This window comes from Anopheles funestus, chromosome X (assembly GCF_943734845.2).
Source record: "Anopheles funestus chromosome X, idAnoFuneDA-416_04, whole genome shotgun sequence".
Lineage (NCBI taxonomy): Eukaryota > Metazoa > Arthropoda > Insecta > Diptera > Culicidae > Anopheles > Anopheles funestus.
Genome location: NC_064597.1, coordinates 5,105,765 through 5,116,508, shown reverse-complemented (window position 1 = coordinate 5,116,508; position 10,744 = coordinate 5,105,765). Strand labels below are relative to the sequence as shown.

The following is a 10,744-nucleotide window of genomic DNA, read 5'->3' as shown; positions in this document are numbered from 1 at the left end:
ATGGGCTTATGGATGATTCCAGGATAATACAAGTTCGAGAGTAATACAAGTTACGAGCGAGTAACATTCAAGTATAGTGTACGATACTGACTCTTATTTCCGTACCTGCAAATAGTAATTGGTTACTAGATTTATTTTTATCACATAGACGTATGGTCAATCCTTGGTATGGAGCAACGCTCCAGATGGGATTTGGGTACTTGCTTTGTCGCTCTCGGCAAAAGACTGGCGTCGCCTCCACTGAGCCGCAGCATCACAATATTGCCATTAAACATTTCTGAGGTTAAACAAAACACACACATTGGAGACTGTGCATCTTAGAAACATAATAACCAACTTAAGTTTCATATTTTTTAAATTCTCTTCTGACTTTACCTTTGCAGACTCAACAGCTCTTCAAAAAATTTTAACCGAGAGATCTCAAGGTTACGTCAACAATGTGTCAAACTGGTTTGGGATGAAGATTTGTTTGACGGAATGGATTTTTGATAACAATTTGATAAAGATGATAATTTGATACTGTACGTTGTGAGAATAATTTCGATAGTTACATCGCTTCCTAACATAATCGTGTGTTAAAATAGTGGTACGAACTTTAAATAGATTATTATGTTTATATTTTACTTGCATTCGAATGTGATTTCCAGAGTTGAACATTGTACATGTAAATATTGAAACAATAATTATGTTAATGCGTTTCAGAGCACAAAAGAAAGCCAGAAAATGATCCCTGGACTTAAGCTGTACTATGATCTAATGTCGCAACCATCAAGAGCGCTTTATATATTCTTGTCGATGAACAAAGTTCCCTTCGAACGATGTCCGGTAGCGCTGAGAAAACGTACGTCTATTTTATACAACAAATTGTTCTGTTATATCGCTACGTTACTTAAAATTAAATTTGTTTTGTCTTTTTTCAGTTCAACATAAAACAACCGAATACAAAACGAATGTTAACCGATATGGTAAAGTGCCTTGCATTGTGGAACCGGACTTCCGGCTTGCAGAGAGCGTCGCTATTTATCGATATCTGTGCCAAAAGTATCGAGTATCATCTTACTGGTATCCAGAAGACACCGTACGTCAGGCACGCGTCGATGAATATCTCGCCTGGCAGCATTTGAATATACGCGCAGACATATCCTTGTACTTTTTCCACGTTTGGCTAAATCCGCTGCTGGGCAAGGAAGTAAATGCCGACAAGACGGAACGTTTGCGTCAGCGTGTCGACAATGGGTTGAATTTTTTCGAACGAACTTTACTATGCAACGGCAAACAGCCATTTCTCACTGGTGATTGCATTAGCATCGCGGATCTGTCGGCGGCTTGTGAGATTGAACAAGTTAAAATAGCAGGATACGATCCTTGCAGTGGCAGACCTCATCTAAACACATGGATGAATGCTGTGCGGGATTTCACAAATCCGTACTACGACGAAGCGCATAAATTCGTTTATCGACTGGCACCGGAACATATTGCTACTCCTGCTGTACTTGATGATGACTGATTTGGTTGCCATCACCCGTTTGGACATTGTTTGATATTGACCTCTAGGATCTTGCACAAAAATTGAGCAATTTTTAAAATAACATTTCATTTATTAGACCCTAGAAAATCTATATTCCAACAAATTATATAGTCGTGGTGATAATTTATCTTATTAAAAAGGTAAAATAAAAGTGGGTTTTGGTTTTTAAATGGTTTTAAATGTACCGAGTTCGATTGAATGAAAGCTTTTTGTTACGAACAAAAAAAACAAAAGATCCTTGTACTCACTTTAGCACTCACTTTTATATGATGGAACTCATATACAAATTGTCTTGGCATTTTAAAGGTAGTAATAATCAAACATGTACCTGTCTTGATTACATAATATCAAAGGAATCAAAATTTATTTAACCTATAAAGCGTAAACAACGTTGTATCAACTACGACAACGAGCCTCTTGTTTTACAGCTTACCAAGTCTTCCACTAGCGTAGTATCCTTCACACATTCTTTAGTTAGAATTTCTATTTCCTTCCCTGGTTTAATGAGTACATCATCCTCAATACGCATTCCTACACCACGGAATTCATGCGGAACATCTAAATTGTGTGTTGGGATGTAAATGCCTGTCGAAAAACAAAATCATTAGCATGGGAATACATTTCTTCTTTAACAGATCAATTCAAAATTTACCTGGTTCTACCGTACACACCATTCCGGGGCAAAGTCGAATGTTTCTTGATATGAGAGGCGTGTCGTGTACATCCATACCAAGATAATGAGATACATGATGGGGACAAAATTTATACGCAGCTCGGGAAAGCTCTAGCGCAGAAAGCGAGGAAGGAATTAATTTGATTTCTTGTAAATATTTTCCTATTTTTGTACACATTGTATCAAAGAGTTGATCTAACGTTTCACCGCCCTGAAACTGTAAACAATCTAAAAGTTCCTGCTGAACTTGTAGAAGAACTTCGTAAAGAACTCGGTGAGGATCGCTGAATTTGCCATCGACGGGCCACGTTCTTGTAATGTCGCTTGTATATCCATGATATTCGCATCCCGCATCCATTAATATCAATTCGCCACCCTTTACAATTTGATTATTGTTTATATAGTGGATAATCGTTGCGTTCGAACCTCCAGCCACCACTGGTGGATAGGCTAAAAAGTTTGCCCCGTAGATACGTGTGTAGTAGTCAACATTGGCATATATTTCATGTTCACTAATGCCAGGAAAACTGTTCTCGAGCGTCTTATTGATAGCTTTAGATGCAATCTCACACGTTTTTTGCATCAACAAGCACTCACTTTCCGATTTTATCAGACGAAGGCTTTGAATCAATTCGATGGGTGACTTTGTTTGATTGTTCGTTATATCTTTGATTATTTTCGACACGTTGCCCAAATCGGACGCTTTCTCGTCGTACCAAAATATCGAGTTTGGATTTGCAAACCCATATTTCGTTAAATAGTCCTTTAAAAAATTTATGTTGTATGATTCTTCCACTCCGTACACGTCCTGAGCGTGCTGTACGCCAGTCCTGGGTCCATCCCACATCTCAGCGATTCTATCCTTCGGCCGAACAAAAAGTGTGTTTTTACAATTGCTGTTTGCATCAACTTCTAAAACAAGCACAGTATCCGGTTCCTGGCAACCGCTTAAATATAGGAAATCTGTGTTCTGACGAAAAACGTACGGAATCTTGTGGCTCATGTACTTCTTATTAGCGGAAGGTATAATAACCTAAAAATGTTAGAATGAGTGTGTAAGCTAGAATCTTTTATAAATCACAAATTAACCGTAATCGGCTCAAATATACTTACAATATGATTTGTTGCAGCACCGAGCTGCAGCGCCGCAAAGTCTCGCAATGCGTGTAGAAACGTTTGTCGTCTATGTTTAACTTCTTTTAGTGATATTCCGGTCAATACTTCACCCGGATTTATTAAATGTGGATGAGTGCTATGTACAGGCTGACCGAACGTTGTGTTGTGGCATGCCCGGTTGATAGTTGAAACGAGCGATACATTATTTGGTTTGTAATTTCCCCACCTGAAAACTGACCAATATGAAAGTTTGACACGTTATTTTTACATCTATTTCGTGCATATCGTTGGAAGGGATTGTTCTTATTACATTTATTTACCAGCAAACTGCAACGCTTCGTGCGATTCATTATAAATCTATTTGGAACACCGAACATTATGAACTACCGTGCCTGTGCCTGTGACAGAATCGTTTCATATACACACAGTAATGTCATAATAAATATCCAATGCATATAGAACAAGGTGTACTGGAAATGACATATCAAAATAAAAACTTCGATACTCGGATAGAATTAAATCGATGAAATTCACGTAGTGCTTCGTTTAAAGTTTACTAGCATTTGGTATATTAATTATCATATTTTCATCTAATCTAATAGAGAACATATTACTTAAAGTTCACAATAATTTGTCTAGAAAAATAAATAAACAAATTTCCTAAATGCGTACATCTTTCTTGTATATATCTTGGTTTATTCTTTGCTTTCATTTTGCAAAAGGAACGAACGACTCATGCAAGAACATATTTAACATACATTAAACTCTGTTTTTTTCGCTTAGTATGGTAAATTTTTAAAAGCTTACAAAGTTTCTTAACTCCTTGAAAAGTGTCTCGCCGGAAAAAGCCCAAATCTAATACCGCTTTTGGTTGTAAATTTGCAGGAATTCGCCGAAATCTGAACGCATCATCAATCAATAACAGGCGAGGTAATCGAAAACAGGAGAGGCATATTCAACATTCAACCTAATATATTTCTATGCTCATCGCAACAGATACTACCACTGGTACTGGTATTTGTTCGTAGGAAATAATGTTCATCAACTGGTGTAATAATCCTATCCGGCGTTTCCTTCACTGGGGCCCATTGATTGCTATAGGTGAGACCTTTGGAAAAAGCAAATAAGATAACCATTTGCGAAACATTTTATGTTCTGTTCGATTATCTACGCTACGCTGCGTTTGATAAGTTATCAAATAATTGGGATAAATGAATGATTCACCAGCCTAAATACGCTTGATTAAGTTATGATTTGATGCATAACAACACCAACATAAAGGAATCCAATCACTATTCAAAATGCTTGTAAGGTGGCACAAAAAAAACAAAAATGCTTGTATGTTGTTAACCCGCTTTCGCATATTTTTTAAGCTAGTTTTTATGTTTTTAATTTCAGGAATTATACAATCTATCACAGTAATGACAGTTTACATGAACGGAATGTGGTGGCCAGCAAACAGTTCCGTCGCAGCGTTCATACACCAAACTGTGTTTTTAGCATTGTCGCTTAGTACTGGATTTTACTTCATAATGGCTTCTTTAACAGGACCTAGTTACTTACAATTAAAGTGGAAACCTAAGCTAGAGAAAAATGAACAGTATTTACAGTTTTGCCACGTGTGTGAAGGGTTTAAGGCACCGAGATCACACCATTGCCGGAAGTGTAACAGATGTGTGATCAAGATGGATCACCATTGCCCGTGGATTAACAACTGTGTTGGGTGGGCAAATCATGGCTATTTTACGGCCTTTCTAGCTTTTGCTGTTCTCGGTTGTATTCATGCGACTACCATTCTGGCAGCTTCTCTATATGTTGGATTGTATCGGGATTGGTACATTTATTACGGCCAATATTCCAAGGTGAACGTAAAACTCACTATTTGGAGCTTAGTTTTATGCGTGTTTAATATTGGATTAGCGATCGGTGTTGTAATCACGGTTGGCGCATTGTTAGCATACCAATTGAGAGCAATATTAAACAATCGCACCGCAATTGAAGATTGGATATTGGAAAAGGCACGCTTTAGAAAAGAACGCATTAACGAAACTTTCATTTATCCTTATGATTTGGGCAAATGGAACAATATGAAACAGGTAATCAACATTAGCTGTACTTCGGTTGGTAATGGAATAGACTGGCCCGTAGTGGAAGGATGTGATCAGTACACCTTGACCGTATGTGAAAAAAAACGATCCTTTAAAACTCGTCAAACTGTTATCAATATACAATTTTTCTTTTTTTTTCTCTTTAGCGTGAACAATTAGCACAAAAAGAAGAAAAAAGAGCAAGAACTCGAACGTATACTATTCATCGTCCAGCGACGGGAAGCTGGGTACCAATTTTTTCACAAGGATTCAAGGTGTGCCTATCGCCACCACTAACTGATGAACCCCGTATAAAGCTTGTAGTTGGAGATCTCGTACGCGTTACTAGATGGAGAAAGTATGTTTCATATAACACATTGCTAAGAGTCGGAAAAGTTATGTACATTCTTCTTTTTTTTAAACTCATTTCAGGCATTGGTTGTTTGGTGAAAAAATACAGCAAACGAGCAATGATATTAACGTAAAGCGAATTCGCGGTTGGTTTCCTCGCCAGTGCGCTGTAGAGTATGCGGAATACGATGATGTAATAGCCGAACCCCAACCATTAGACAATAAAATTAAAAAAGATGCATAATTCTTCACCCAACTATACATAATCAAGAAATTGTATTTATCAACGAGAAATTGTTCTTTTAAATTCCCTCCGTAGGAATTTCTCTTTCTAGATGGTTTTGTGAGGATAATGCTAAATCTTTTTGATTTAATATTAATTCTTTTATTCGTGTACGTTTCCCTTCCTTAGTAAATAACATTTGTGTTGTTAAAAAACATATATTTTTAAACATCCCAAGAACAGTTCGAAAATAACTGTAAACTTTGTGCAAGTGAGGGATATTTTATTATGTTTCTAAGGGTTATGATTAAAATTCTTGTGCGATCATCTTGTACGCACACTACCGAAAACTAACCGGTTTTACAGTGATGTAAGTTCCAGTCCATATTCATCTTAAATGCATGTAAAATCTCTCCAACTGTTGTTACAAACAACACCCAATCGATCTAATTTCATATTAGTAAAGTCTAGTCATCCTTTATGGTAAAATAGTACAAATAATAAACCCCTTTTTCACACGTCGTTGACCTACGGACCAGAACAAGGGATCTTTAATGGGCAGCATAAAAATGTTTTTGTATGTGTGCCCATGCTTCTTTCGATTGCGTGAAAGTGCCACGATACGTTTGATCAATCAGTAAAGTAAACCTTTCTCTCTTTTGCTGACGATCTCCGCGTATCATCGCGGTTGTTTGCTTTCAGTTATACCATCGTCAAACGCATTCAGCATTTTTTATGAAGTGCCTTCCGATTCGCATATAAATGCCATGTTCGTTGGCTAGCGATGCGAGAAGAAGGTGTCAAGATCTTGGTGAGTTCGGTCGTGTGTTTAATTCGCGATTTTGTCTTCCCCTTATCTGATCGGTCAAAGTGATTTTGCCTGCGGTCTGTGTTTATTATTTTAAAGAAATTCAATTTGCGGCTGGAAGTGAGAAGTTAATCGAATCCAATCGTTCAGGGTCTTACATTTCAAGGATATTAATTTCACTGTTTCGCGATGCAATGTTTGGCTCTCGGCAGCCGTTGCTAACCTTAACCTACCTGGTTTCACTGGTTGGAGGTTTTAACCCAGATTGGGCATGTTATTAAGTCATGCGTTAAACGTGATGTTTTGGCATCGAATCTGTGTGGAATTAGTTTTACTTATAGTATTTCAATCCCATATTTGCGGACATCTTCATTATGTCAAACACGTTACAACAATTTAAATGGTTTACATGTCTTATGATGTAATTTTATATGTTTATCAAAGTGATACATTTTTTTTGGTAGTTTTTACATTTCTATTGTATTATCTGTGGATGTGTGTAGCTTTAGAAACTAATTTACAACGTTGGGTTTCGTTTAAGATACGTTTTAATATTTGCAATGGCCATGGAGCGAAGTGTAATGCTGCTGGCGGTGCTTATGGCCGCTATAGCAGCAAGTTCGGGTGACTCCAGAAATGCTAACGTTAGCTATCGACTACCCAAATCAGTCAAGCCCGAAAATTACAATCTACGTGTCTTCACACATCTCGGCGATGATCGAGGATTTATGTTTCATGGACTAGTTGCTATTCGGGTAAGCTTCAGTGAATAGAATCTAAGAATGTGTGCCTATTACAACTCTATTATATTTTACAGTTTTTGTGCCTGGAAGATACGGACAGTGTTGTTTTACATTCCAAAAATTTAACACTCCACGAGCAGCAAATTTTGTTCCGTGGTCTTAATTCGGATAGTTCACAAAATAGTTCGCGTCCAATAAATATCAAAAATCTTGAGTACATAACAGAACATGACTATGTCGTGTTTCATGTAAGCACACCGTTGAAGAAAGGTGAACGATATGAGATATCCATACCGTTTGAGAGTAATCTCAGCACCGGATTGATTGGATACTACCGAAGCAGTTACATTGACAAAAACACCAAACAAAAGACATGGCTTGCTGTTACCCAGTTCGAACCAACCTACGCCCGCCAAGCATTCCCATGCTTTGATGAACCGGAAATGAAGGCAACGTTCGATATATCCTTAGCGCATCACGAACGATACGTTGCGTTAAGCAACATGCCAGTGAACCGCAGTATGCCGATCGATAATATGCCGGGATGGGTTTTGGATGAGTTTAATACAACTGTGCCGATGTCTACGTATTTGGTGGCATACACTGTGAATGATTTCGAGTATCGTGAGGCGAAGACAACAGAACCGGGCGATGTAGTCTTCAAAATTTGGGCACGTCGAGATGCGATCGATCAGGTAGATTATGCACGTGACATAGGGCCGAGAGTTACACGTTTCTACGAAGATTACTTTCAACAAAAATTCCCCCTGCCCAAGATCGATATGATTGCTATTCCTGACTTCGCATCGGGTGCTATGGAAAACTGGGGTCTGATCACTTACCGAGAGACGGCACTGCTGTATCATCCAAATATCTCCACCGCCAGCAATAAACATCGCGTTGCCTCGGTTATTGCTCACGAACTGGCGCATCAGTGGTTTGGCAATTTAGTCACGATGCGTTGGTGGACGGATTTATGGTTAAACGAAGGCTTCGCTACGTACGTCGCTAGTTTGGGCGTGGACTATCTGCATCCCGAGTGGTTTTCGCTTGAGGAGGAATCCATATCAAACACGTTGGATATATTCAAATTTGATGCCCTGCTGTCAAGCCATCCAATATCCGTAGAAATTGGCCATCCGAATCAGATATCGCAAATATTCGATGCCATCTCGTACGAGAAAGGTTCGATTGTGATACGAATGATGCATCTGTTCCTGAGCGAAGAAACGTTCCGTGATGGAGTTAGCCGTTACTTACAACGACACGCTTATGGTAACGCAGAGCAGGACAACTTGTGGGCGGCATTAACAGAGGAGGCACACGCAAATGGTGTACTGCCGGATTTTATTGATGTGAAGAAAGTGATGGATTCGTGGACTCTCCAAACAGGTTATCCCATTATCACCGTAACACGCAACTATGAAGCAAATTCAGCCGAAGTAACACAAACGCGCTTTGTCTCGTCACAAGTTCCCAAGGATCAAAATGTTACCGATCGTTGTTGGTGGATACCTTTAACGTATACTACAGCCAAGGAGCTAGATTTCAATGATACACTCCCGAAAGGTTGGATGGAGTGTAGTGGCGAGAAGAAAAATGAAAAACCTCTCAAAGTCTTGGAAGATATGCCAGATCCTGAACACTGGGTGATATTTAACGTACAGCTAGCTGGATTGTATAAGGTGAAATACGATAAGGCTAATTATCGTTTGATTGTCTCACAGCTGAATGGGCCGAAATATCACGATATAGGTCTGTTGAACCGAGCACAGCTGATTGACGATGCGATGGACCTGGCATGGACCGGTCAACAAAATTACGGCATCGCTTTTGCCATGATGAACTACCTTCGGCAGGAAACGGAGTACATACCATGGAAATCCGCATTGACAAATCTCAACAGCTTGAACAGAATACTTAAACGTACTCCGCTGTATGACATATTCAAAAGCTACGTCCAGTACATACTAGAGCCAATATACGAACAATTAGATGTGTTTAACATGACTAAAAAGTCAACAGATCGGCTCGACGGAATCAAACAATTAACTTTAATTGCTTCCTGGGCATGTCGGTTCGAGGTAGGCGACTGTGTTAATCGGTCGGTTGAACTTTTCGCTCGCTGGATGAACGAGTCTAATCCTGAAGTCAACAATCCAGTCCCCATCGATCTAAGACCGGTGGTTTACTGTAACGCTATACGCTTAGGCAACGATTCGCAGTGGAATTTCCTCTGGCATCGCTATTTACAAAGTAATGTCGGTGCGGAAAAGATCATGATCATCGGTTCGCTTGCCTGCACGCGCCAATTAGCGCTGGTGGAACGTTTCCTGCAATGGTCTCTCAACAGCACGTCCGGTGTACGCAAACAGGACGCAACGATATTATTCAGCAGCGTTTCGAGAAACGATGTAGGTTTCGATGCGGCGAAAAGCTTTTTCCTCAATCGTGCGGATGAAATTTACGATTTGTAAGTAACTTAACATCCTTCTATGTACTATTTCCTCTAACACCTGCTCTGCCGTTTACAGCTTGAGCCCGGATACTTCGCGACTGTCACGCTACATTAAACCACTAGCGGAACAAATGTTTTCAGCGGAGGAAGTGCAGGAACTGAATGATTTGATACAGAAAAAGACAACGATTTTCGAAAAAGCCAATCAAGGTGTTAAGCAAGCACTCGAAACGGCACAAACAAACAATAGGTGGACGCAGATCAATTTCAGCAAGATGGAACGTTTACTGCCGCTGTTAGCTACTCGATCCGCCTTAAATACGTTGATGGATTTAATGGATAATTATTAAATTGAATGAGGCGTAAAATTCGCGTTTATATCCGTAACCATCAATGTATCTCAGTACTTAAACGGCTACAGATGTATCGTAACACAGAATGGATGCGATAGTCACACTATCAGCATATGGATGATAAGAGAATGCTGATCGATTACATTTTTTTTTCAAACTTATCTATGTTTAAAGAATAAATCACAATCACAGTGGAGGTTAACTGCTATTTGTAGATCAGCCCGCCATTTATGCACGATAAAAAACGTGAAAAGTTTAGTGTAGTTATAGGAAAAAAAATAAAAAAAATCTAAAAAAGTTATCGTATTCCAACTGTGTTTCAATTTCTTTTAAATGATGCAGTAAATTTAATTTATTAAACAAAGAACAAACACATAAAACAAATACGTCTTGAATACTTTACA

General features: G+C 38.9%; 4 protein-coding genes across 7 annotated transcripts; 3 read left to right on the top strand and 1 right to left on the bottom strand.

Moving 5' to 3' along the window:
- Positions 1-353: 353 nt before the first annotated feature.
- Positions 354-1,708, top strand: LOC125773496 (glutathione S-transferase theta-1-like). Of its 2 annotated transcripts, none has more exons than XM_049444395.1 (3): positions 354-521; positions 703-841; positions 921-1,708. In XM_049444395.1, exons 2-3 carry the CDS (start codon positions 724-726, stop codon positions 1,505-1,507), a joined length of 705 nt encoding a protein of 234 aa, XP_049300352.1. In that variant the 5' UTR covers positions 354-521; positions 703-723; the 3' UTR covers positions 1,508-1,708. The 2 variants fall into 2 exon arrangements, with proteins under 2 accessions (XP_049300352.1, XP_049300351.1); XM_049444394.1 differs by having other exon boundaries at positions 357-586.
- Positions 1,709-1,865: 157 nt separating this feature from the next.
- On the bottom strand, positions 1,866-3,775 carry LOC125772913 (xaa-Pro aminopeptidase 3). Of its 2 annotated transcripts, none has more exons than XM_049444213.1 (4): positions 3,628-3,775; positions 3,315-3,543; positions 2,181-3,234; positions 1,866-2,113 (listed from the first exon to the last, which is right to left on the bottom strand). In XM_049444213.1, coding segments are annotated over exons 1-4 (1,470 nt in total). In that variant the 5' UTR covers positions 3,630-3,775; the 3' UTR covers positions 1,866-1,928. The 2 variants fall into 2 exon arrangements, with proteins under 2 accessions (XP_049300170.1, XP_049300169.1); XM_049444212.1 differs by having other exon boundaries at positions 3,315-3,550; positions 3,628-3,774.
- A 201-nt stretch (positions 3,776-3,976) lies between these two features.
- On the top strand, positions 3,977-6,011 carry LOC125773069 (palmitoyltransferase ZDHHC6). 2 transcript variants are annotated; one of them, XM_049444277.1, is made up of 6 exons: positions 3,977-4,104; positions 4,203-4,247; positions 4,346-4,418; positions 4,716-5,494; positions 5,572-5,762; positions 5,837-6,011. In XM_049444277.1, the coding sequence occupies exons 3-6, from the start codon at positions 4,352-4,354 to the stop codon at positions 5,997-5,999; spliced, it is 1,200 nt and encodes a 399-aa protein (XP_049300234.1). In that variant the 5' UTR covers positions 3,977-4,104; positions 4,203-4,247; positions 4,346-4,351; the 3' UTR covers positions 6,000-6,011. The 2 variants fall into 2 exon arrangements, with proteins under 2 accessions (XP_049300234.1, XP_049300222.1); XM_049444265.1 differs by having other exon boundaries at positions 4,314-4,418.
- Positions 6,012-6,123: 112 nt separating this feature from the next.
- Positions 6,124-10,603, top strand: LOC125772431 (aminopeptidase N). Its single transcript, XM_049444136.1, has 4 exons — positions 6,124-6,789; positions 7,328-7,541; positions 7,604-10,002; positions 10,064-10,603. The coding sequence occupies exons 2-4, from the start codon at positions 7,347-7,349 to the stop codon at positions 10,335-10,337; spliced, it is 2,868 nt and encodes a 955-aa protein (XP_049300093.1). The 5' UTR covers positions 6,124-6,789; positions 7,328-7,346; the 3' UTR covers positions 10,338-10,603.
- The last annotated feature ends 141 nt before the right edge of the window (positions 10,604-10,744 follow it).